At 34.9% G+C, this 27,436-nt stretch overlaps 1 protein-coding gene across 4 annotated transcripts in view; it reads left to right on the forward strand.

The window, feature by feature from the left end:
* NEGR1 (neuronal growth regulator 1) overlaps nt 1-27,436 on the forward strand; it is a 566,285-nt gene that overhangs the window by 474,788 nt on the left and 64,061 nt on the right. For 2 of the 4 annotated variants that reach the window (XM_088153540.1, XM_088153542.1), the window contains exon 7: nt 18,661-18,702. The exons of the other annotated variants lie outside the window; for them this stretch is intronic. In XM_088153540.1, coding sequence (XP_088009666.1) covers nt 18,661-18,702 — 42 coding nt within the window. The remainder of the gene's footprint in view (nt 1-18,660; nt 18,703-27,436) is intronic. 4 annotated transcript variants of the gene reach the window in all.

Below are 27,436 nucleotides of genomic sequence, written 5' to 3' on the forward strand. Positions count from 1 at the left end.
CAGCTAAACCTAAATCTGGCTGACAGATTCCCAACAGCTGCTACCAAGCACTAAGTGCATAGCACAGCAGAACTGAAAAAGTTAAAAATGAAACTGCCACGTTTCCTTAGTCTGTTTGTTTGATTTCTGTCAGTACATTTCTGTGCTTTGAGCCACAATGAGGAATGGCTGGAGCCAAATTTAATCCAAATAACATTGCAAAAATGAGAATCCTTGGCAATCTTCTATTCGTTCAACCTTTGAAAACTGTAAATTTTTTATTGTATTTGTGGACTATCACTTTGATGCATGGCTTGCCTGCAAGATTTATCACTTGCATAAAGAATAACCTAGTTACGTATGCTATACATTGCCCTATGATTAAAAAAATAGGAAGAACCCATATACTGATTGCACGGGTTACCAGCTTCCTGAGGGTAGGTGAATTAAGTATATGTGAACTAGGAGAGCTTTCGGTATTTTCTGACTTCAGTCAGGCCATTGTGGAAAAGCCAGAGAGGCAAGTTAAACGCTGCAGGAACCAGAAGAACTCTTATTTATAGACCTGTTTAACAACATCTTGGAGTGAGTTAAAGGTCATGATTCCTGGGCTAAGTCATCCCTCCTGAAATTTACTGTTTCCTTATAGAATGGAAGAATTACAGAACAGAATCCTGATGTGTAATTTAACACTCCTCCAGAATCATTGACAAGCCAACATAGGAAGGAAGGGATGGTAAGCTTTGTGTACAATCTCTGGGGTGCCTGTGCAGACATTTCAAAAGCAATCCACTTTCTAGTTTGGAATCTTAGGCAGAGACTGAGAGCCAGGTTAGTTTTCAGAAGTTTTGCTTCATGTGCTCCTGATAAGATATTTGTGGCTGGTTCCAACTTTAATCCAATTTAGAGTCTATGTAAAAGTTGCTACTATGACTGAGAGGGTCTGAAACCATGGATCAAGTCATTACATGATAGCAGCAACCAGGTATGGTCTACTGCAATCTCACATATAAGCCCAAAATCTTCCTTTACCTTCATTTTTATCTTCATACAATGAACTTCTGGATTCTTTCAGTCATTTACTGTGATGGTGCATATTCTTTTTAAATGGCGTTATTGATTTTCAGTGTGGTGTAAAAATAAGGCAGAGATGTTTATTTAAATATGCTTCCAGAACAACCATTTGACCTTGAGGAATATAAGACAACAATCCTTTTCAGACATTCAGTACCCATCTCCAAAGTATTGGCTAGCATTTCTCCTTAGATGGCAACACATCCAACAGTAATTTTTGTCCCCCACCTAAAGCGTGGTTAACATTAGTCTCCTCCAAATGACAATCCTACATATATGCAATTATATTTATAAGATTCCTTTCACTGTAACGCTATTTACATGTCTAGGGATAAAACTAGCCCTTTCACAATACCCAAAGATACTGAGTGGCTGAAAATGGCTGTTTCTTACTGAAACATTTTACAACTATTTTTATTCCCCCCCCCCCCCATGTGTTTGCTTTCCCTGAAGCATAAAGAGAAGCAGGGCTCACTTGTGCTTCTTTATGGTTTGCAAAGCCAAACAATTAGAGCAATTTTTAATCTCTTGGGATTCTTTTATGAGTTTTAAAAAATAAATTTATTTTAAAAATTATATGCTTTCATCTGCAACTTTCCTTTTGGGGGACTTTTGTATACAATTTTCCCAAACATGTATACTGTTTAAATATAAATTCCTCAGGAAAGCTTTCAAAATGCAAATTTTGCTGATATCTTTTTTAACGTAAACTCATCTGATCTGCGGACACTATTTAATATTGTTTTTTGAGCTGTGGCAGTTTCCATAGTTGTGAATCTTGCAAATCTGTTCCTACAGAACTATGTACTGGAATATATTTGGATCCGTATCTGTGAGCTCCTTATAGGAAGCACAGGGATATCTTACAATTCAAAAGGCAAGATTCATATCAACACTATTGATAATAATCCTGTATTCTTTTACTGGAAGGTTTCAACCTCAGATAACTCCCTCCTTCTCTCTCTCTCTCTCTCTCTCTCTCTCTCTCTCTGTCCGTGTGTGTGTATGCATGTGTGTGTGTGTGTGTTAGGGATGTGTGTGTATGTGTGTTTTCTCAATTACAGATAAGGAAAAATATTGGGTTAAATGATGAAGCTGCTGCTTTATCTTCATGCTTGCAAAGGGAATTTTCCATCCATTTCACATGAGAATGAAGATTCTTTGTTTTGTTTTAAATGAACTCTGCATTTCAGTAGCCTTTGCTGTGTTCACTAGAAGCCAGTAAGATTTCCCATTATCTCAGTGGTGCTGTTTGCTTATTTTTCTGATCCAGAGGAAGCCTTAACAAGTGGCTTGAGGAGTTTTGATTAAGAGTAAGTGATATAAGGCAGGCAAATGAAAAATTGTGCAATGGCTGGAAACCTAATGAACAACTTGCTGAAGAGCAATATAAAATCCGCTCTTACCTTGAGATCCAGTGACAGTTGCAATTCAGAAAAACCTCTTTCCTACATGAGGAATGAGCAAACGATGTTATTTCTCCTTCATACAGTAGTAAAAAAGAAACAAACATTCAAACTTTGAAGGCTGCTGGATATTGATTATTTGACAAAGATTCTTAATATTAAATTAGTTTCCTGGAAAAATGTGTCTAATTTAATCCAGTCCTTTTCTGTTGATGTCAAGAAATTTACATTTTTTAAGAATTTTAGAATGTATAGAAAGAAACAGGGACTTGATCTGGGAAGACAGTTCTCATTTCTGTCATTTTATCATTAGGTTCTATTCCACTTTTTTTTTTTCATAAGATTCATATACTGCTTTAGTCTAAACGACTCTAATCAGTAAACACCAGAGTAAAAGTACGATAGACAAAATACAATGCAAAAAACTTTCATTAAAAGCAATCCATTAAATGTAACAATATACATAAAACAATTGGTGCTAGCCTCAATCAATCTCTGAAGGCTTCTGAAACAACTACATTTAACAAATTTTCTAAAGAGTAGAGGCTGCCTTTGCTTTGGAGGGGAACAGAATCCAATGGAGGAGAACTTCTGCAAAGAATACTCCTTTTTGTTACCTTTCTGATACATCTCACAGAGACTCCAGTAGCCTTATTCAGGTATTACTGTATATTATAAACTGCAGGTTTGCTGCAGCTGATTCTGGTTTGCTTATGGGAATCACAGTTTAGTATTTACGAATGAGCCAGAATAAGATGCAGAAATTATTGGGCTTACATTCTCTTATTCTCCTCCATTCTCCTCCAACACAGCCTTTATTTGTGTCTTTATTCAAACTGACAAACTGTGTTAAAGTTCATTGTGGTTAGTTTGAAAGAAGCCAATTTGAAACAGAAGCAGAAATGTGAAAACACCTAATCAAGAGGAGCATTTGTGGCTTGTTCGTGTCATCTTAAATTAGGGTTTGGCATGATGTTTGAAGTTGGCCATTGTAACATGTTGCAATTTGTATTGGCAGTTGAGCGGAGTTTCCTCATGAAGGCCTTTCCTTCTCAGAATGCAACTACAATGGACAGCAATGATTTGATTGAATGGTTTCCATGAACTCCAGATAGAAGTCCATATAATATCTAACCTGCATTAATGAATGCTTTCTTGGTTGTGTTTTTCTGTTTGTGGGGTACTCTTCCCCAGACATTCAACTGGTACAATCATTTATGTATCTGGCAAAGACACTTTTATTGTCCTATTTTTTTACAATTATAACTTTTAATTCGTGATATCATTTTATGGCTTCTTTTTATATCTACAGAATTTAGGTTTTATTGTGGCCATCCCTTAATTTATTTATTTTTTTTGGTGTATTTTTTTACTCTGTAAGCAGTCCTAGATTTCTTATATTCCTTATTTGAAAAGTAGAGAATAAAAAAGGAGGAGGGGAGGAAAGAATGAAGTTTTTAAGGAATTTTGGAAATAGAGGTCATAACCATAATTGGTTAGTTGTCTGGTATGATAAAAGGAAAATGTTATCTGTAATTTAATTGAATGGAAAATATTTATAATATTTATATATTTATTTGCTTGCTTGCTTTTGGTAGCAAATGACTTGAGCCTATATTAATTACAAGAAATTGCTCTTATTTCTGTGGCCCTGAATTAAATTGATGAAACCCCCTGAACTGCCAAAAAAGAAGAAAGAAAACCCTTTCATTGCTTTAATTTTGAACTAAATTCACAACAATGTAAAAATGTTTTATAAGAAGTTGGTTTCAAGAGAATCAAATGCTCTGTCTCTCACAGTTGATGTAATACTGCACTGTAATACCATGCTAATGAATTTGTTTTTCTCAGAATTTGATCTGGGTTATGAATGTTATCATGAAGTTCATTTCACTATGCATTTTATACAAATTTGTAACAACTCATTTGAGGGACATTGACTGTGGATTTCAATTCATCATGGATCAGTAACACAGTAATTACACAGTAATTATCAAAGATCTAATGTTCAAATTGCCGTAGTAGCAACAGCATAAGCACAGCTTGAAAAAAAAAAGGTAAATTGCCTTTATGTAACGTCTCATTCACAAGAGATTTATTTATTTATTTTTGGATGTCATCAGCATACATTTGTACAGAAGCAAGGTATTAGAAGAAATACATTGTCTATGTTAATGTGAAACATGGATGCCCACATGGTTTTTATCATATTTTAAATAACATTTCCAATTGTGGATTTAATTCTGCCCCTGCATTTAGGAAAAAATATATATTTTTAAAGTAATATATTTTAAAGTAATATGCAGCCACCCCTAAAATCAGACATAGGATCACACAGCTGCTTTAAGTAAGTACCAACAGGTGCTACATTCATGACCTCACATGTTCCATAGTATCTCCAAATCCAAAGTGCTACATGGCTCTAATAGATACAGATATATTAAAAAGCACATAATATGTAAAATCTTGCGGGGGGGGGGGACGTTGATTAATTTCAGAGAGAGAAAAATTCAGTTTAGAATGCCCAGCCACCTTGGTTTTTCCATCATTCTACATATAGTAAATTAGGTGTAAAAGAACATTGCCCTCAGCAGATTATTACACCAATCCTGTGTAGTAATAATTCTATTATATCACTGATTTTGATTGATTTATTTATTTATTTCTTAAATTTCTCCCTACCCATCTCCCCCCAATGGGGGACTCTGGGCAGTTCACACAAAAAAATTGTCTGTTCACTGTTCACTGATACCATTTTTATGTTTTTCAAGATCATTAAAGCTGATTAAATATATCAAGCAAACCTGATACCTAATCTAACAATTGAGGCTGATGCCAGACTCCAGAGTAGGGTTGCTGGCTGGCCAATTGACTGCCAGATTTGCGATGCTCATTTATGTAGCACCCACCATTATTACCGCATCCAGCCTATGGCTGTCACCCCTGGCTTGCAGGCTGGTTGAGCAGAAGTTACTTTCTCCCCAGGTAGCAGTGATACATCTGAATGGGAGCTGAATTGGCCCTTGGTGCCACTGTGTGGTGTGCTGCAGGGTGTGCTGCAGGGTGACATCAGTATTGAGGATTGCATTTTGGATCATTCAGCCTAGTGGGAGGTTGGCACAAGGCTTCACCCAGCTCTAGTCAGTTTAATGAGTTTTGCAGAGAAGTGAGGGGGTTGCAGTCGCAGGAAGGGAGAGGGGCCACACACTATAGCAGCACCACAACTCAGAGGGCAGTAGGTTCACCAGGGTCACATTCTGCTTTTCCTGAGCCCCCGGCTCCTCAGCAGTAGCCCAGCCATGTCAGCCCATGAGGTCAAGCTTGATAACTAAGAACATTAGCTCTTTCACTGACAGTAAGAGCAGAATCGTACTGCAGCATATAAAGATAAAACCTCATTGTGATTAGGAAAAAAGAAGGAAGAGAGGAGATAGATTTTGTTTCCAATAGTGGATGCTGTCCAGCCATAGATTTTATCCGGAATGCGTCAACCTTAACTTAGTGGTGTTTCTGTTAATCAATAGTAGTATTTAATAGATTAGATATTTATTCATATCGATGTATAAGTATGTGTATACACAAACATCAAAGCATTATTGGTCAGGTTGCAAAATATTTATTATGCATTTCTGAATATACATTACCAGACTGTGCAGGACTCAAGCACCTGGGATGCAAATGGAGCACCTGTCCACAACCCCTTAAACCAAAGGTGTGTTTTGCTAGGATCATGCTCCAACTGTAGAAGAGTAGCCATCTTATCCAGGAAAAGGCACTGCTGCTTTAAAGAGTTCCAGACAGCAACTGTTTTCATGCCTCTGTATTTATTTATTAATTAAATTTGTATAGCTGCTCATTTCACATATTTGACTCTGAGTGGAGTGCAAAGCTTCCTTTGGCCTTTGAATCCAAAGGATGGCCTCCTCCCAATACACTATATTAATGTAACATTATAAAATTAAGATCATTGCTATTTATTTCTTAAAAGTATATCCCACTTTTCCTTCAGGAGCTCAAGGCAGTGTACGTAGCACTCTATCCTCCAGCTTTTTTCCCACAGCCACAACCCTGTGAGGTTAGCTGAGAGAGAGTGACAGTAAGCCTTCATGGCTAAGGGTAGACCTGGGTCTCCCCTGTCAGTCCACCAACCACTATACCATAGTTTGAAATTTATTACAATCATTAGTAAGTTCAAAGGTCCAAACATTGGAAGTAAGTTGAAGACAATATCTTGTTGCTTTATTCTGAATACTGCAGACTCAGACTGACATGTTTTCATTGGAGACAGGAGGAATAACAACCTAGTGCTGCAGAAAATGAGAAACCTGTAACTGAATATCATCTGTTTGTAATGAAACATGGATTAATTTCCTTTGTAAGGTGAATGTATTCCATGCAAGCAGTAACTCTGCAGTTGCTAGGGACTGGTAAGAACGATGAGACATCTGTGCTATCTCATCTCTTAGACCTCTGGCTTCTACTATCCAACCTGAACTCCCAGCTGCCTGGATGCTAACTAGCAAAACAGGTGGCTTTGTTGTGCTGTTAAATGTGTCCGATCCATACATTTTGAACTCCCTTCCTCTTGACAGCGGCAGAAAGGGAAATTAACCACAATAGCTCCAGGGCTGGCTTAGCTGACAGGCTGAGAGCAGGCAGCTATGGAAAATGAAACAGCCAGTGGATTCCGTAGGAGCTCTACTTCATACTACCTGTGAAAGCATCATTTCAGGTACCCTTTCTGTTACAAGGGCAATGCCATTCTCAGATCTTTCACTGCAATGAAGCCCTCTCAGAAGCTGTACAAGAGCAGTATTGAGTGAGTGATAGTACCAATGCACCATTCTGATCATTTCCACACTGGGGCTATCCATGTGTCTTCTGCCTGCTGTCTTCTACAATTATCAGCAATGATTGATACATTTGCCTTCCTCCAACAGTGTCCACAGGGAGGGGTCAAAAAAGCCAAGATGGAGGTTATGACAGTACAGTCAACTCCCACCCCTTTTATATGCACATTGACATTGCACACAGGTACAAAGGGACAGCATTTCAATCACACTGCTAGGATTGTCATCTTAACTGATTTGACCCCCTCCCCCACAGATGCCAGTGGCTTTTTCTGAGTTTTTCTCTTATGCAGCCATCAACACAGATTTGAAGAATGACCTCTGAGAATAAAATTGTTTAATTATTAGAGTAGTGCTAATCAGATGGATATTTTAGACCAAAATCACAAACAATTTTTCCTGTGTCTTACATTATTCATGTTCTTTCTATTTATACATATTAATATAAGAATAAGCAACCAGGAGCATGAATACTTTGTCATTCTCATTTCCTTCTGTGCGAAATAGCTATAAAAATAACATCTTAAAGGACTGTTTCCTCTGACTAATCTGAGGTCTGAAATAAGGTTTTTAATGCAGATCTCGTTTCCACTTGGGAATGAGGTTGTTAATGCAAAATGTCATCATATGTTTTAAGTAAGAATATTGTTTGAAATTGTAGCATTTGAAAACAAACACTGTCATTATAATTTTATTAAAGATAAAGTAAAAACTTTACTGTCACTGAGTAAATGTAACACAGAGAGAACAAAATATAATGCTAGATTAAGGAACATCTTCTGTAAGAACATAATTGTTTTCCAAATCAAAATTATTACAGGGTCACCTGAAATGTAAGGGTAAAAAAAAAATCTTGAAGCAAATTCAGTTCCTGATAACTACATGGACACAACTATGTAACATCATCCATGATGTTTTTGACTTCTCAGTCTAGTCTGTATTCATGAGTTACTTATAGGTCTCCCATCTAATTACTAGCCAGGCCTGACCCTGTTTAACTTCAGAGCCCATACAAGTTCAGACTTTACATAACAGTAAAATGGGTTGACTGAAGTTAAATCTGGATGGATGCTATGAGAATAGTAGAGTGATATACTTAGGATTCCCTGTTCCAATAGGTTCTGCTCTCAAGTCAGTGCAATCAGATTAATAAAAGCTTAATTATGTTAGGAGCAACATATGAAACAGCTTTTTTCTTCACTTAGAAGTAGCAACAAATGGTCTCTGTAACCTCCAATCTAGTTTTGTGAAAACTCAACATACCACACAACCAGATTGTGACTGCAGTTGATAGCAGCATGATTTTTCACTCTCATATAACCCCAAGATATGTTTATTAAGGCTGTGATAGGCAAAACTTAGCAATATTTCAAATAAATAAACCCAAATCTCAGAAACTGAGGGAAAAAATAGCCAGAAATTCCAACTCCACTTCCTCTGATGATGTCACATCACCAACTTTGTTGTCCATGGTGGCCATTTAAAAAAGAAAAAAAAGTACACCCCAGCAATGAAAAGGATGCTCTGATTTCTGCAAACTGATATTTACCTATCACAGAACATTTAAGAACATTTAAGAACATTCAGTTCTTAAATATTTTAATGAGAGTTAGTCTATATTTTTTCAGATTCTTCCTGATTTAGATTTTTGTGATATCTGCAGTATCCATTACTGATTTTAAAAGTATCACAGTAATAGAATATTAAACCATTATATTTAACAGCAGAAATCATGCTTTCTGGGTTTTTTATTAAAGAAATAAAAACATTTACCTGCTCAGCTTTTTATTTATTAGAAATACATAGGATGTATTGTAAAGCATTCTCTTTCATTATCTCCATTGTGGATTTCTACAAATGGCAAAACTTCTCTTGCCAACTAGAGTATTTCAAATAGTATATGTACACCTTTAATACAATGCTACTTCAGTCATTTGTACTGTAACTAAATGACACTGTAAAATGTGACCCAAATGGGCAATTAAAATTAATGCTATGAGTCTTTCAGAGAAAGTTTAAAGTTAATTTCCTCTTCTTGGTTATTATTTATTTTTGTTCTTTAATTTTTACCTGCTAGTTCAATTGTTAAGTGATTTTAGGTTGATATTTCTGGAGGTGTTATATCATTGGATCCCTACTGCCCTTTTGTTCTGTTTCAAGCCAAAAGGAGAACTATCACTGAAGGAATCCTAGAATTATTTGCAGGAATAAAGTATTCTATGTCATTTCACTGTTATACACCTTCTTTGCGTAATTTGTTTTATTAATAAAAACACATTATTTTCCTTAATTCTTAATTCAAATGCCTAACATTCATACTCTTAACTCTAGCTCAATATTTAGATCATTCTCATGGTTGCAAATAAAATTGTGGCCTTCTGTAATCTAGAACTTGGCTGTCTTTTTGTTTTCTTCCAAAACATTTCTTTCAGTTGATCTTAGAGTGAGGCCACACCTTCAAACAAACAGCTCTTCAGGCTAATGAACAATCTTCATACGATACAAACATTTTCAGTTCTGCTTAGTTAGGACTGTCACAAAACTGGGCTACAAACATCCAAACATCTATGGTGAGTGAAGGCAGGATTATTTTCCATGTTTGTCACCACATATATAACCCTTGTTATAAATATAAAACAGTCCAGTCATTCAGTAAATGATTGAAAAGAAACCTCTGGTATTTAGTGCTGAATGGTATCTAATAAGAATTAGAAGAGAAATACTTTTTTTACAAGACATTATATATTTTCTTTATTCTCCAGTTTTTCTACATGATGCTTCTAAATAGTCACCACAAAATTATACACAGTACTCCATCTTTGTTCAATGGGTCAATATATCTACTAGGATTTTTCTGCTTGTTGACAGAGGTTTTTACAAACGATCCAGATTTTGAGGGAAAGGATTTTAAAATTTCTGATCACCACAGATGTGGTGATCTTAGTTACCCACTTTGGCATTTAGCCATGTGGAATAAATTGAAGTAGTTTCCTTAGGTAGTTGCTTCAGATGGCATATTCCAAAGATTGTGCCATAGTTCTGTAGCTACTGCTCCAATTTTCTTTTTTTGTTGGGTAAAAAAGGAAGAAGGTATCAGTCAGGTAGAAAGAAAACCATGTCTATTCCTATGATCTTGCAATTTACCATTCTAAGCAAAATAGGGTTTGTGATACTGCATCTGTAATCCACATGTGAGTTGATAACATAAAGCAGTGTCAAACGTGCAGATTAACCTATGATCATGGAGTTTAAGCTGGCCTCTACAGCAGTGTGGATGCAAAATACCATAAAGATGCAACACTAAAGTTTGGATGGAGGGAGCCTAAAAGGAGGCAAGCACCAAACAGCTGAAAGTTGCTTAACCTTTGCCCCTTAAAATTTGTCCTTATTGATTTTTCACTTGTTCAGTTGCTCACAAATATGTATTAAAAGCCAGGTGGTTGCAATAAGATTCTGTGGAAGCAACTTAGAGTATGTACAGTGCTTAGAGTCGGAATTGATTGGAGCAGCGTATAAGCCCAGTAAAACAAATTATATAAATCGATAACTCTGCAAAGATAAATTTATGATTTTTTTTCCTTGTCATACCTGCCCTCAAAATTATTCTCTCTGACATTACTACACTAATACCAGAATAATAGAATAAAAAATGATCTTCTATAATGCATATTTAAAAATAAATTTTAAAAAGAACAGTTTTCCTCTTCTTGAGCTTTCCATTCATATGAATGGAGAGGCTAATTTGAATGTGAACCTCTCCATTCAGATGAATGGTGATGCTACAGTACAAATTCCTGGATCAGGATGTATGTTCTATGAAAATAAAGTCTGGAAGCTGTTGGGCTGCATACATTTACTTTTTTTATTTTATTTTTTATTTTGTTTAAACATCAGATCCACCTGCAATATTACATAGTGCTTTTACATTTTGCTCTCCAGAATGCAGTATGATTTATACTTCCTTGGGTTCAGAGATAAAGGTTCTTTAATCCTGGCCTCAATTTATATTTAGTGAGGTGATAAATCACTGGATATCCCCCCCAAATTAAAAGTATTAACATTTGAGGAAAGGGCTCAACTGTTCAAAAAAAATCATCTGCATTAATTAAAGTGGTTTTGAAGTATAGTTTAATTACATTCAAAAAGATGAGGACAGACTGACTATAGAAAGGACAGACTCATCTGAACCAAGTGGGACATTATATATGTGAGGACTTTTCTTTCTCTCCTTTTGACAATACCCCCTGTACCTACTTAAGTTCTGAGTGCTTCCAGAGTTGGACACCTTGAGATACACATGGCTACTACTAGATTGAACAATCAACCAGTTGTTGGTTACCTTTTTCATTGTCTGTGACATGCAATACTACTTCATGCAGGCATGGCTTAATTCATGAATCTTCCACCTTATATCATGGCTTAATTCAATATCTGATTACCTTATCCCCCATACTCAGGAACTAGCTAACAGTGAAACCTTCAGATACTCAGTAGAATAGACAAACAGACTGACTGACTGACAGTTTTACTGAAAGCTAGAAATCCTATCTGCAGAAATGATTAACTACTATATAACACAGAAAAACAGAGTTCAACCCCTAAGGTTTAAATCCTTCATCTCTTTCTCCTTTCTTTTTGCAGTAATGGACTTTTTACTGATCTTTTTCTAGGGAAAAAATTGTGGCAGGTCCCTTTACTGTGTTTACATAATAGGTGTGTCTGATCTGAAGCTCTTTGCTTTCTCCCTAGCCATTTTCAGATCCCAGACATAATAAATGTCATTGTAGCTTGTACTTTTATTAAAATCATGCCTCCTCCCTGAAAACTAAGGTAAAATCTTTAAGAAATGACAGTTTAATGGCCAGGAGGATTATGAAAAGATTTCTATACTAATATAGTTCTCTAAAATAATAAACCATTAGTATCCTTATAATCACATAAGAAGCTTGCATTTATTCACTAGTTATTTATTCGTTTTATTTTTATACTAATTTTATTAATATGTTATGTCACCAAGCCTGGGGCTCCCAGGGAACCTGAGACATGCTTAGATGGCTCCATTGCTGAGGTGGCTATTCTTATCCTCTCTTTGCTTAGGGTTTGTATATTTTGTTTTTATATTATTTATCTTTTAATACTGATTCTTATATTTTTATACTGAGTGTTTTATATATGTGTTGCTTTATCATATTGTTGTATGTCACCCAGAGTCGCTTTTTATGAGATAGGCAGTCATACAAAGTTGATTAATAAATAAAATAAATTTAAAATTACAATTAAAAACATAAAAACTAATAGAAATTAAGAAAAAGAAATGAAAAAGAAAAAATTGAAAGGGCAGAAAGAAAATAGAAATAAAAACAGAAAAGAAAGAAAAAAGAATATAATAAAGAAAAAGAAAAGAAATATATAAAGAAATTACTTCCAAGTATAAACAATTTTAGTAACTTACCACTTTCTCTTAAAATACAACAAATGATCTCATATCTCATCTCTTATCTATAAACAAATCCTTAAAACCTCATCATTATTTATTCATTTTAGATATATTTACACATTCAGAAAACAAGGAGGATTCATACCAAATCAACAATCTACTATTACATGAATACAAAAAGCCTGAAAAATCATTTATACTTGCATATTGCACCAGCTATTTCTCAAATATTATATCTTTCTTTATGATTAAGACATCCAGTTGAGAAAATAGTGAGGAACAGGCAGGTGCTGGAATATGTTTACTGACTAGGTGTCTTCATTCTAAACATCTTCAAAGATTGTTTTAAGACTATGTATGTTTATTCTATTGTAGTATTAGAGGGTAAAACCAATTAACTTTGTGAACTGCATAGTACTTAAAAGGCCACGGTAGTTGGAAACCCTTCACGAAACTGCTTGATTTGCAGTATGACTTTCTTCGCTCCTCACCTAGGACTGGTTGAGATTGGCATGAGAGGAGTGCATTGTGGGCTGCGCTGGAAAGTTTATCAATGGTGCCGTGTTTTTCTGATTTTGGTTTTTCTCTTTTTGTTTTATTGTTTGCGTATATCGTTTTTATCCTTGGGTTGTTTTATCCAGAGTTTGGTTTAAGATGGGCAGCCATACACATGTTTGAGAGAGAAGGAGGGAGGGAGGCATGGAAGGTCAAACAATTCTTCCTGACACTAGCAAGACCCATCTTTACAACTTTACTATGCAACTTTTCAACAAGATGGGTGATGACAAATTTGATAAATAAACAAACATCTTCCCTGTGTCTAATGGAGGCTGTCCTCTGTTTTTGTTGATTTACTCAAAGATAAAAATGACAAACTCATTCAGGCTGTCATATGTTTAGAAAATAAGAAGAGTAACTGTTACAGTAGCACAGAAGGGTAATTTACTTGGTATCCATGCCTTTGGTAATGCCTATTGCCTATGTGTTAGTGTTTTCTCCCCTCCAAACAAGCAGGTAACCTTGTTAATGACAGTCTCTACTTTCTTATCTAGGTGACTGTAAGACCATTATTCAATTAGCCTGTACCCCTTAGAATGTTATGTAACCTATATAAGATCTATGTTGCCCTGACATCGGGATCCTGTGTTTTCTTGCTGGGAATGTAGCGATCACTGTATTTATTTGCTAGCTTAATAAAGGAGCCAGTTTCTGACGTCTCCAATTGCTTTGTCTCAATTCCATAAGGTGAGATTTTTCTACTGCAAAATTAAATCAAGAATTTAGGATGACGGGTTTTATTCTGGCAATGTATGAGAACTGACTTAGTTGATTGACAGTTACCGTGATTAATTTTCCTTTTCTTAGATTTTGCTTAGCTTTGGTAACCTTGACATCTGTCTAGTGTTTAATTATTTTGAGATTATTCTACTATAAACAATATACTTGTGAGCCTTTCAGTAGATTTACTTTTGAATCTATTTTCAGATAGATAATAAATACATCTATTTTTCAGTAGATTTTTTTGGTCAATAAATACTTCTTTCTGGACTATTTTATAATAACATACAGTTTCTTCTAGTAGAAATATATTAACAAATTCCAATGTTATTAATAAAATGTAGTAATAACACTTGCATTAAATGATTTCCTCCTGTTTATAGAAGTATTCAGTTTAGAAAGTCTGTACACCCACTTACAAAACATTTGCTTGAAAGACAGGAAAATTGTATAGTTTAATAGTATATGATACTGGCCTAGCATTAAGAAAATTATGCAAGGTGATCATTTTCATCATTCTTCTCTAAATGTGGCCTGGAGAATACTTCCTCACATCAAAAAACTGAGTTTATACAACAGTTTAAGGACAAGTACATATACAAATATGTAAGATTGTGTAGGTTGTACTCTGACATGCATAATTTCTTTTTCCCTCTATGTATCTTTCTCTTGTTAACATGCCATGTGTGTTGATAGCCATGTATCTTCTGCAAATTCCTGTTAAAAACAGGAAGAAGGGTGTGTGTGAGAAAGCATACTATTAAATGTTATTTATTACTTTATTATTTAATATAAATTGTTTGTATGGCCACCTGATTCATAAAATGCAACTCTGGAGGGCTAATAATAGGATTTTAAAGAAAACAAAATAAGCAAATATAAAAGAACCACAACAGCCCATTATAAAACAGCAAAAACACAAGCCAAAATCCCAGCCTATTCAAAATCCTAAACCAAGTTCCAGCTGGGCTTATCCAATGTTGTAATCTAGTACTCAGAGGGAAAGCCAGGTTTTTAAAGCTTTATGGAAGGCTAACAAGTCTCTGGGAATATGCTGTTTGAAAGGGCAGATGCCATGACAAAGAAGGCATACCTCCTGGGTCCCATTAGATGGTATTATTTCCTGAAAGAGAGTTGAAGAATGCCAAGTCTGCTGGATCTCATGGAATGGCCAAACATAAACAGAGACAGGCAGTTCTGCAAATAACCCAGCCCTGTGCCATGAAAGATTGTTTAGGTTATAAGAGGCACCTTGAATTACACCTGGGAGCCAAAGGAAGCAAGTTCAACTTGCAAATTAATAGTGTATCATGATACACCCATAACTGCTGCATTGTGGATCAACTATAGCCTCTGGATGGTCTTGAGAAGCAGCCCCATGCAAGCAATCCAGCTGAGATACGATCAAGAGTTGAGTGACCATGAACAGGGCCTCCTGGTCTAGGAATAAGCACAATTGGCCCACATGTTGGAGTTATACAAAGGTCCCCTTGGCCATAACTGCCACTTGCTTTTCAAGCAGGAACTGTGAGTCCAAATTGTTTACCATTTCTGTCTGGGAAAATGTTACCCCATCCAGAGATAAAGATAGAAATTCTCCAGAAACCTCAAAGATCTTATTGGAGTTTCTTTTTCTGTAAATTAACATGGAATATCACTTGAACCTTATGGGAATAGGAAGATATAAGACAATTGGTAGACAGAATTCTGGGGAAGGGAACATATTTGCCTTTCCCATTTTAGCCCATGGATTTATTTCCTGAATTAGCATTCTTAAGTTATATATTCAATCTTGTTTAATATAATGTTGTAGTCTTAAATTATTTGACTCAGATATATCTAAATATATATTCTTGACTATAAACCAACAGAGGCAGATCAACATGATATAAAACAGATATACAAACAATGTACTACTGTACATCAAAAATCCCTGTGATATTGTCTGAGACAGAAAAACAATACTACTGTGATGAACCCCAAACATATGGGCAGGTGTTTGTATATAGATAAATAAATCAAAAAATAAGTAATAGATTTCTAAGAATTCTCAGCCGTGATTCTGTAGTATGTTGATTATTGGAAGCTCTTCTGATAAAAGTACATGTTGACTGATTTGTGTCAAGTTAAAATATTTCAGTAAATATATAATCAACCTGTGCTATAAGCTACCCCCAATTTTACTAGACTTGTGCTAGGATATTCATCTTAAAACCATAATATAAAGGAAACACCTCTAACGCAGTGTAAGTATATTCAGAAATACTGTTTTCTGATGTAGCAATTACCATGATGTCATTACCAAGGGGTAAAAAAATGCCAATCCTTCATCCTCTTTCAGTTCTGCATTGAAGCAGCATTGGAGTGCTCTTTGTGCAAGGCTTTAGCATCGGAATCAGGACTTCCATGTCCTATTTTCTGGGAGAGGTTGTACATTTTCTATCTGTATATTCTCAAGTAAGCCAGATTTCCCATTACATATGACCCTGAAAACTCTTGCTTAATGTTAGAAAATAAACCAGGAACAATATTATATGCTATGTAATATCTCCCAGAGATGTGGCTAAGTTATTGTGTCACAGGTAACACCATAAGGTATTATCAGATATACTAAAGTGAATTGTTTGATTGTTGAATAAGTTTAATCTATATAGAAAATATGAGCTAATAATATCACTGGATATTATTATTGATCCTGCAGTAAATGTATTAATTTTTTATTGTGCTGCAAGTTGATATTCAGAGGCAATTTCTCAAGTCATTTTTAGCATGTGTACATAGAATTTGGAAGATGAGAAATTGGAAAAAAATGCCTCCTTCCTCTTCCACTTTTAAGATCGCCCATTCACAGAGTTCAGCCAATATTCTTTTCTTCAGTGGATACTATTTAATCACTGTGTTGGATCATCTAAATAAAATCTGAGTTTAGTATCAGGGAATCATCTATACTGTTAACTTTGATTTCATTTGCAGGATTATTTTGTTTCCTGAAAGATACGGAGTTTTACTTCTTCTTCACATGAGCATTTTATACATAATTCTAATAAAAACTAAAGGGTAGGTTAACTTCCAAAGAAAGCATAATATGTGCTATGTTAGAATGAAAATTAAATATCTCTTAACTGCTTTTTTACCCTATAATAAGAATGATGCTTGAATGCTGATCTGAAGAAATGCTATGGTATTTCAACATAAAAGCAACTGTGAGTTGTCTGAGCAAATGGGGGAAAATTAATACCATAGCTTCAGTCCTCGGATATGATTGACAGTATATGATATGAAATAATAGTCTTTCAAAGGGCATGCATTTTAGATTCTCAAAAGAATTTCAAAGTTACTGCATTTCAGGTCAAGGTCTTCAAGTAGCCCAATTATCAAGAAGTGCCAAAATTGTCTTCCATGTTTTAAAAAATGTGCTAATTTAAATAAGAGTTTTGTTGTAATTTTTTTTTATTTTGGGGGGAATCTCATATAATGGATTTACCCAAAAAAAAGTGCTCTAAGTGTAATGATGCACAATTTTGACATCATTTCAAATAAGCCATATTTCAAAGAAATAGTAATGTGCATTTTTCTTTTTAAGTTGTATATTGAATTGTTTTGGATTTGAGTCTGCTACATCAGTCAGTATGTGGGAAAAAAATATGTTGTGACATGGAAAACAGCTCAGCACTCCTAACTACAATAACTTGAAAGTAAGTTCTGCTAAATTAGTGTGACGTAATTCCAAACAAATTATTTGAGGAAAATTAGTTCTCTGTTTAAAAAAAAAAGTACTGCTAGCTGGTGCTTACTTCATATTCATCATATTTGATTTTTTTCTTGTTTAATATTTTTAAAAGACTATAAAAATATCTCTTTATTGGGAAGACATCTAATCATTTGATTTGCTAAACCTCTGTGGTACTACATACAGCTTCTATTACATCAAGGAAAACGTTTTTGTTGTTTTTGTTATTCAGAATATGTTCTCCTGGATGAAAACACTAAAATGAGTTTTACATATGAGTAGATGCATTTTGAATACCTTTCTTTGAGCAAATCTATCTATCTATCTATCTATCTATCTATCTATCTATCTATCTATCTATCTATCTATCAAAAGATAAACAGTAAGATGAGCTTTACATACCGCACTTAGTAATCCACTGAAGCTGGTTGCACACCAAGCCAACTAACCATAGTTGGACTTGGCTGGTACTTGACTGGCAGACCATCAGAAAATCCTAGGCTGTAGGATTTGTTGCTAAGAAAACTACAGAAACATGTCCATAAAGTTATTGGGAGTCAAGCTTGACTCTAGGGACTTTTTACCTTTTTCCTTTTTTTTTTTTTTTAATAACACAACACAGCTACCTTTGCAAACTTCAGGTAGGTTAGCAAAGGCAGCAGTTAAACATATTTAATGTGTTGTGCCTTGATTCCTGTGTCTTACTGATTTGTGCATAATGAAATTTCACCCACGGGTGTCTAGATACTGGTTACTACATGCTTTTCATGCACTTTTTGTTGGAGATTTTTGCTTCCTAAGTTGGCCCATATGTGTTGCATGCCCAAGACTGTTGACTCTCATTTTATGTTTGTCTTCCATATATAATTCATACACAAGCTGTTCTCTTTTTTTCCCCTTTTGTAGAAATTATTGAGCCTACTACTACTAGTCGTGTCTCAAGCTCAGGTCAGTATCCACGTACACCCCCAAAGTATGCTTGGGTACTCTCTTTTTCTCTTTTTGAGGAATGACAGTATATATGGTGTCATATCAATCTACATCCCATTGATGCTGAACAATATTTGTTCTGATACTGCTGAGTTGTTCCTTTCCTTCTTGTGTAGTCACAGTTTGTGCTGCTCTTTGGGCAAATGCTAGTCTGCCTTAATAGATTTCTTTTATATTAAAGCGCTTCTCTTTTTCTGCCTGCCCTAAAGATCATATAGCAGATGCATACAGTGTTGGCACAGTGGTGAAGCGCCTTTGCTTTTCTACTCCCTTTGTGGTATTATCTGTGGTAAATTGATTATTGGCTGTTTTGCTAGAAGCAAGGTATTGGTATGGGCTTCTGCTTTTTTTTTTTCCTTTCAGCTCTTTTTTGTGAATATTATGTTGCAACATTTATTGCTAAATGTTGAATTTATTAATCAGTTTAACACTGTATTAATGACAGGAGGGATGTTTGGCAAAGAAAAGGATCTTCACTGTAGAAACCTGAAGTCGGGAAAGCACCACAGTTCAAGAAATTGTGGCTTATTCACAAAGCCAAATGTGAGAAAAATGCAAAATTTCTGTATTTTGGTTTTGACTTGATAGGAAGCTAGAATAACTCCTTGATGCTTACATCCTGTACATACTTTTCATTATAGCCAACATCAATTTCAATGGAATAACGAACTTCAGGTTCAGGGGGAAAAATATAAAATTAGGGAGAACATGGGAGCCTGGGTAGTGTAGCAGTTAAGAAGCTGGACTTGGATGAGGAGAGCTTTCTTAAAGTCCCTACTCAGCCAGGAAGACCACTGAGTATCACTGGGCCAGGCAGTCGCTCTCAGTCTAATCTATATCACAAGGCCATTGTTGTGAGAATAACATTAGGTGAGACACCCCCCACCCACCCCATTATAAATCCCCTTGAGCTCTCAAGGGAAAAACAGGATATCTACGTAATAAATACACATATATCATTTTTATTAACTATTTGAGGAATGTCATTTTTCCTCATCTGTACAAAATTATAATTGTGAAATCAGGTCCCACATATATTCCAGTTACAGATGGAGACTGTGCAATACTGGTAACAGATTGCTACAAATCTGCTGCAGACTGAGTGTCCTATCCTTGGCAGCCACAAAGCTGAGGATAGATGTAAATGAAAGAATTCTGTCTAGCAGATGTTTGAAATGATATTTCGTCCATTGATATTGGTCCCTTTTTGATAATGTATCATTTCAGCTATGAAGACTGAGGTTCCCACTGCTTCTATGTCTTCTTTGAATGATGCAGCTGTCTAGTTATCAAATCTTGACATAGTGACTACAAGTAGTGGCTAGGATTTGTCTTTTGTTCCTTGTGTCATTTATGAGTGAAGAGGAAAGGGAACCATTCACCAGGAGAGATTTCACTCAGGGGCAATCAGTGCTAGCAATAGGATTTATAGCAGTAAATTTAAGTATATGTCTAATGTGCCATAGTGCTATATCCCGATCTTTGCAAGGGAAATGCAAGATGCAAATGTAATTTAAAATGTTTATTATTTATTGATTAGATTTATATTGCCCCTATATTATATACAACTGAACATGACATGCATAATGCTCACTCCTTTTGTTTTCCCCATGTCAACTCTATCAGGTGAGATGGGCTGAGAGATAATAAATGACCCAAAGTCACCCAGATGATGTCCATTCCTAGGGGAGGACTAGAACTCACAGTTTGCCAATTTTTAGTCCAACATCTGAACAGCTACCTCAAAGGGTTATAAATATAGTCTGTTGAGTTGGAAGTTCTGTTGGGTTTGAAGTGTAGAAGAGAACCTAAGTTGCAAATTTGCTTTGGGCCTAGAAAATAATACTTAAATCCTGTTTGCACAGAAATAGTTGATATAGCACTTGCTAAAAACTTTTCTTTTTACTGATTAGTGTTAGCCCACTAAATATCACAGAAAATATTTGCATGAAACACTAAGTTCAGAATACAGTAATTATTTCAGAATGCAAGGGAATGCTGCAACAATGTGCCATTCTTCAATTTGTTAAAGCAGCTCATATTTTGTAAGGCTTGTGAAGCTGCTTCAGAAGTTGCTCCCAGATATTTGTTTATTCAATTTATAATTGGCCTAATTGAAACAACTCGAGGCGACGTGCAGGATGTTAAAATCACATCATCAAAAACAAACTACATGTATTTGCATGTCCTATACAGCTACTTTGCTAGACTGGGAAAGTGAGACATATTGCCAAGTACTTTGTTCAAATGCTTTCTACATCTCTAGTATCCAATAGTAACTAAGTGGAGTATCTTCATTAGGAGAGCTATGACACTAATAAGAGCAGAGAAAAATTAGGTTTAAATTTGTTTCTGGCCTTCCACGTTACTATGTCTATGTTTTGTGGTGCAACATTGACATAACCTTTTTAACCCTTGAGATCTAAGAGTGAGGCATTTAAAGGAGTTATAATAATCCAATTACTTGGTAAAGATCAGAAAAGAAGTTTCTTACCTGCATGTCACCTCTGCTAGGGTATGTTCTGCAGTCCCAGTGCTTTGAGTCTGATAGGGCTCATTATTATAATTTGCAGCCAACTAGGAAGTATCTTACTAAAACTACACAGAGCTAGGAATAATTCAGTCCTGCCCCAAACTCATCCTCATATGGATGAATGCCAGTCTATTGTATAGCAGGATAGGTCTATAGAGATAATTGGAAGGAAGTCCATATTCCTTCCAGGGAAGAAAAGTGTTAATATAAATCTACCATAGTATTAAATATACAAAATAATTCATTTCAGTGAATTTAAAAGTATCTTAAATGTTTCTAAATTTGTGTTAGCTTGCAGGTTCTTTTTAAGATTAAGAGTTTTTGTGTCATTTTGTGTTGCAAGTTGTTTACTTTGCATGTTTTGGTGCATTTAACATTTATTAGAAAGGTTAGATTTTAAAAGTAAAATGATATAATTTGTAGTGACCTTGGTTTGTATGGTTCTTTCACTTTAAAGAAATAGGAGTGCAATTAATGAAGATTTCACAAAGGGGAATGCAGGGTTAGGATATTTAACTATCCTATCATGGGAAATAAGGAATCAGTGATGAGGAAGAACAAATTATGGGCTTAGAAAATTATATAATATGGGGAGGTTTTCGTTTTGATTTGTTCTTTTTTTTTTTTTAAGAACAAATTCTGATCCTGATTTTCATTTTCTATTGCTAACATTGATGGTAATAGTTTCCTCTCGGTATTAGTTTATCACACTTTCTCCTGCTGCCCCCTAGTAGTGAACATTTCTTGTTTGGAGCAGACTATTAACTTTCAGTCAACATCAGAAATACTGCGATGTGAATTTCTTTAACATATTCTGAAAAAAACAAACACAAATACTTGACAATTTGACAGGCAGGTGCTTCTGATGAACATTGCTGCAGCTGATGACAATTCAGAAATACTGGCAGCTTTGGACAGACACTAAACCAACTTTAGCTAATGAGGTTTTATAGTGAATTTTAAGTATTTAGTGAAATTAATTGACTAATAGGCAAGATTAATGAGATGAGAAATTTGGCAAAATATAAATGCTTCCTCTTCGGTTAAGAAGAGTTTTGGCAAATAAAATTATAGGGAAACGGGTAGGATAGGAATGAAGAAACAGATGGAGGAAAAGTCTGCGAGGTTGATCACAAGGAATTTGCAAATTTGGAGAATATATCTTAACTGGTGAAAGACTGGAGGACCTTATAGTTTAGTAATGAAGCCTTTTGCTTTGCATGCAAAAAATCCAGGCTTTGCTCAAGCCCAGCCCTCTCTCTGTTCTTCCTTGGCTCAATGAACGTACAAGTGAAATGAAGACATTTTTCTAAAAGAGAATTTATGAACTGGATCAGGACCACTGCACTTAAGATTATTGCTTCAATTGCCAGCTTGCTGAAGAATCAGCATTATTCTTCTCGGTTTCTCTGCCATCAGCTGTTTTACATGCTGCGTTAAGCCTTTTAAACTCTGCTGCTTCAAACTTTTTCCAATAACATGTGACCATCTCACCAGATCCTCAAAGAGCACCAATCAACTTAGCTTCTTCTCTGATCCATGGTAAATAGAGGTATTGGGAATTAACTTTCAAAATTCTTAACTGCTTAGAGGTATTTCTAGTAACAGTAACTCAGCCTTCCCTTATATATTAGCAGCTTTGCAAAGATTGGAGGCTTATTGGGATACTTTCATTCCATGTTTCATTTAAACCTGAGCTACTTACCATAATACAAAACTTGCAGTTAAGAAAACTATATATCGCAGCCTGTGTACATGAAATTATAATACTACTGCTTATTAAACTGCTGCCAGTTTGTAAAAGGAACATCTGTTGAACAAATAATTTAAAGACTATCAGTGATTTAGTTGATAATGGTTACATATTATAACTCCAATGCAAAATATTGTCATCTCACAAGACTCTCAAAGAGCACCAATCACCTATTATATATTATATTATATTATATTATATTATATTATATTATATTATATTATATTATATTATATTATATTATATTATATTATATTTATTATATTATATTATATTATATTTTATTATATTATATTATATTATAATGATTTATTTTATTCAGACTTGTCAAGACAGCTTGTGAAATTCTGAGCAACTGTTCAAAACAAGGTTTTCCTGCCTCTTTAAATCACATGCATTAGCAAGCTTCTCCCAACCATGAATGAACATGTTAAATGACTGAAGCCTAGTCTACCCCACTTGGTCCTTCTCTTCAGTTTGATGAGTAATTATTGATGAGCAATCCATGAATATGGTTTTCAAGACAGGGGTGCTTTGTTGTAGCTACCTGATCTGGGCAGTAAAGGCCCAGATGGACATTAATTAGAAGCAAAAACAGTTTTCAGTATTTCTTGGCTGCCACCAAGTGGTCATCCATGATGCATGATACAGTGTAACATGTTGCAGAAAATTTAAAATGATCCCTGGAGGTTCCATTAATGTAGGAGAAAATCATATACATCATGTATTGTCTTGGACTTTATCTGTGATATACAGCTGTGGCTGCCTTATAAATGCAACTGCCAAATCCAGAAAAAGAATAAATTGGCCAAGCTTCATTTCATTGGCAAAATAATTATTTCTCTCGAGCCCTCTTCAAATCATTAGCATTGAACATGACTACATTTATATTTATGAAATTTCAGCCCAATGTTAAATGATTTATGAAAAAAAGAAAACTCATCTTTCAAATAATGAATTGTAGCTATTTCAGAATGCTTGTATATACAGTACTTCTTTAACAGATAAAATATAGGAATCCACTCTCTACCAAGGCAGATCACCTGAACTGTTTTACTTAAATAGCAGCAATTCTATTCAGTTTTGAACTGGTCTGTTTCTCAGACTTGCTTGAAGATGTTGATGATTGAACACAGTAACGATGTGTTCTGTTGAGTCCCTTTTGGACTTTTCTGAAAGTAGGACTTGTCATAAAGAAAGCTACTATTGAAATCTCAATCTTTGGATGTGCAAGTCCCTACTCATATTTTGCAAGTTTTTCAGTTGGTTGCAACATCTGACTGAATTCTGTCAGAGTTTAGAAGCTAAGCTAAACTGCTTAGTAATTGGATGGGAAACAACCAGAAAATCCCAAGGATACAAGTTAGAGTGGAAATTCTGATAAACTTCCTGGAAGACAATGGCAAATTACTTCTGTACTGTTGTCAAGGCAGCTGTATCAATTTGCCCATGAAATCACCAGCAATTAAGCTTATTTTGAACAAGACTTTTCCTTTACTCCATAGAGTTAAAAGGGCTAAGAATCAATATGCACAAATATATTTCAGAACAATCCTTTTAATAAACTATAATGTTACTCCAGTTTGGAGAATACCTCAGTGGATGTCAAAATCTTTGGCTAACCCCAAACTGATTAGTATGTACAGTTCCAAATTTTAGTTGGCTTATAATCAGGCATGTGACAAACCAATTACAAGGTTTGCAAGCCCAAACTAAATTGGTTAAACATGACAAGTAGAATGAAAGAGAACTGAAAATTCATCTATTTGATCTTGATTAAAACTATGGATAAGTCAAAGCAATTTGTTTTTATCCATAAATCAAAACTCTTTCAAGTTTTAAAAAACAAACGTGTGAATTTATGGAAAACCATTCAGCTACTATATATTATCTCCAATATATATTGTGTAAATCATGGCATTTGATTTCTTTGAAAAGGTTGCTGCTGGCTGTGGAATGTGTTATGAGAGAGTTGTGAAAAAGAATTAAAATAAGTTAGCTGCATCACTTCATATTTGAAGCATTTTTTTCTCTCTCTCTTCTGAATCAATTCTGAAAAAAATCTATGGGATACAATTCAGTGGAAAGTTGAGCATAATAAATACAAAAAATAACCAATGTATCACACCAAGAGATATATTGTGCTAATACAAACTGGGTTTTCTTACTGTCCGAAGATTGTGATCCACCAATTCTATACAACTTGAATTTATTGATACAAAGCCGTACAAGCAGAAAGCGGGAGAATAAACATAAATGGTCAGGGTATTGCTGCAAATTTCAACTTCAGTATCCTTTGTTTTGTGGTTGCAACCCTGCATTGTGTACTTATGCCTTCCTTTTCCATCAAGCAATAACTATCAATGATAACTAAAACTAAGTAATTTAAAACTCTGAAACCTTAACAGTGTAATGAAAACAACCGGTAGCCCTTAACTCAGCAGCCCATTTACCTATCAGATGCTTGCTTAAATAAAAACATTTTTGCTTGCTAGTGAAAAAATAGGGAACAAATCCAATCTTTCTTTGAAAAAGTTATAAAGGAAGCTCTTTCCAGTGTTCCACTGAACATCTTTCTACTGCTGGTAGTCAGAAGAATTTGGGTTTGTACAACAAAAACAGCCCTACAAGAATACTCTGGTGTAAAGTTGTGTATGTCTTTTGAGATCACAACTAGGATTTTGAATTGTGCCTTAGAACCAGCCAGAAGTTGGACCTCTTTTAACAAGGGAATCATATGTTTTCTCTAATTACCAAAGGATTCTGAATAAGCTGGAACTTTTGGACTTGTCAAAGGGAATCTTCTTCCTCCAGAGAACATGCTACAGAATGTCTTTATTGCAACCAAATGATTTTAACAAAAGACCAGCACAACAGAGACACCACAGGCATAAATCTTGTCTTTGAGACATATTGATTCATTTGATTTGATTTGATTTGATTTGATTTGATTTGATTTATATAGCTACCCAACTCATATAATTGTGACTCTGGGCACAATTGCTTCCAAACAGAAAGCAATGATTACAAGTTTAAAAAAATGAAATTAATAATTAATATTTCAGAAACCATAAGACCAGAATCAACCCAAAACCACACCATCTCCCAGAATAAGGGCTTGTCTGTCATCCTGTCCCCTCTGAGAGAAAAGCTAGTTTTAAACCTTCATGGAAGTCTAACAGAGTTGGGACCATCTGAATTTCAGTGGGGAGATCATTCTAAAGAGCAGGCGCTGCCACAGGGAAGGCAGTTATAAAACTTCCAAATAGCTAAACTCTGATGGCCATCATGCATAAATACATATAACAGCAATAAATATTTAAATCAATTCAACCCCTTTACAGCTGTTTGCCATGGCTGCCATTACAGTAGCTCTGATATTTCTTGCTACCACTGCCTGTCTTGCCACTTACTACATTATGTTGTAGTCTAGATCAGCCAATAAAAAGGATATTATTTCACTACAGGATTCCCAGGAATGCTAGGATAGCAGCGGATAACTCAATTGGATTCCAGGAGATTTACACTTTACAATTCAGTGCATAATGCATTGGATCTCTAAACTGAAATCCAGAGATGTTCCAGAATTGATACCCTCTACCTCTCATCTAAATATGCCAAATGCATTGACTGAAAACATTGGGTCTTCAATCCACTGAATAACTGGGACCATAAATGTGTCTTTCCAATGTTGAAAAGCTAACCTCTTGGTAATAATCAAGGTGTGAAGAACCTATTTCCATTGTCCTGTCAATTTCCATGTAGTAAGTATGTAGTTCAGATGTATGAATCCAAAATATTAATTTTTGTCTTAAAGTCAAATTAATACATGTAATTACTTCTTCCAGAACATAATAACTTTAAGATATTACATTATTGTAATGAATTATTGCTTATTCCTTTTTTGTTCAAATACAATAGGATCCAGTAAGTTTTAAATGTTTTTGTTATTATTGTATTAAGCTTTTTTTTGTGTGGTGGTGGTAGTGGTGGTGGTTGTATAAAGCTGTAATCAAAATGTTTTCCCATTGTTTAGGCAAAATTTTAAATTCCTTATTCCATTCAGTCTTTAAAATTTGCATAGCAAATTGATTTATTGATAACTGATATTTATAAATATATTTATAAAGATTGATTGTGAGCTTTTTGGTCTCATAAGATTTAATTATTCCTTCTAATAACTTGGGTTTCTTGAGGCTGAAAATGTGGCTAGCCCAAATCAATATATTGTTAAATATTATAAGTATGTGGCAACTGAGAAATGGCATTTATCTTTTAACACAGAAAATGATAAAAAAAATAATTGTTATTATCCACCAGTTAATCTAACCAACTATTGTGACCCAGCATCCATTCAGATCTTCCATAAAACTGTTTTATTGAATCAATTTTGAAGTCTGGCTTAT

Source organism: Python bivittatus, unplaced genomic scaffold (genome assembly GCF_059951505.1).
Source record: "Python bivittatus isolate LINGU-HERP-01145 unplaced genomic scaffold, Pbiv_v1 ctg000700_np1212, whole genome shotgun sequence".
In the NCBI taxonomy this organism is placed as follows: Eukaryota; Metazoa; Chordata; class Lepidosauria; order Squamata; family Pythonidae; genus Python; species Python bivittatus.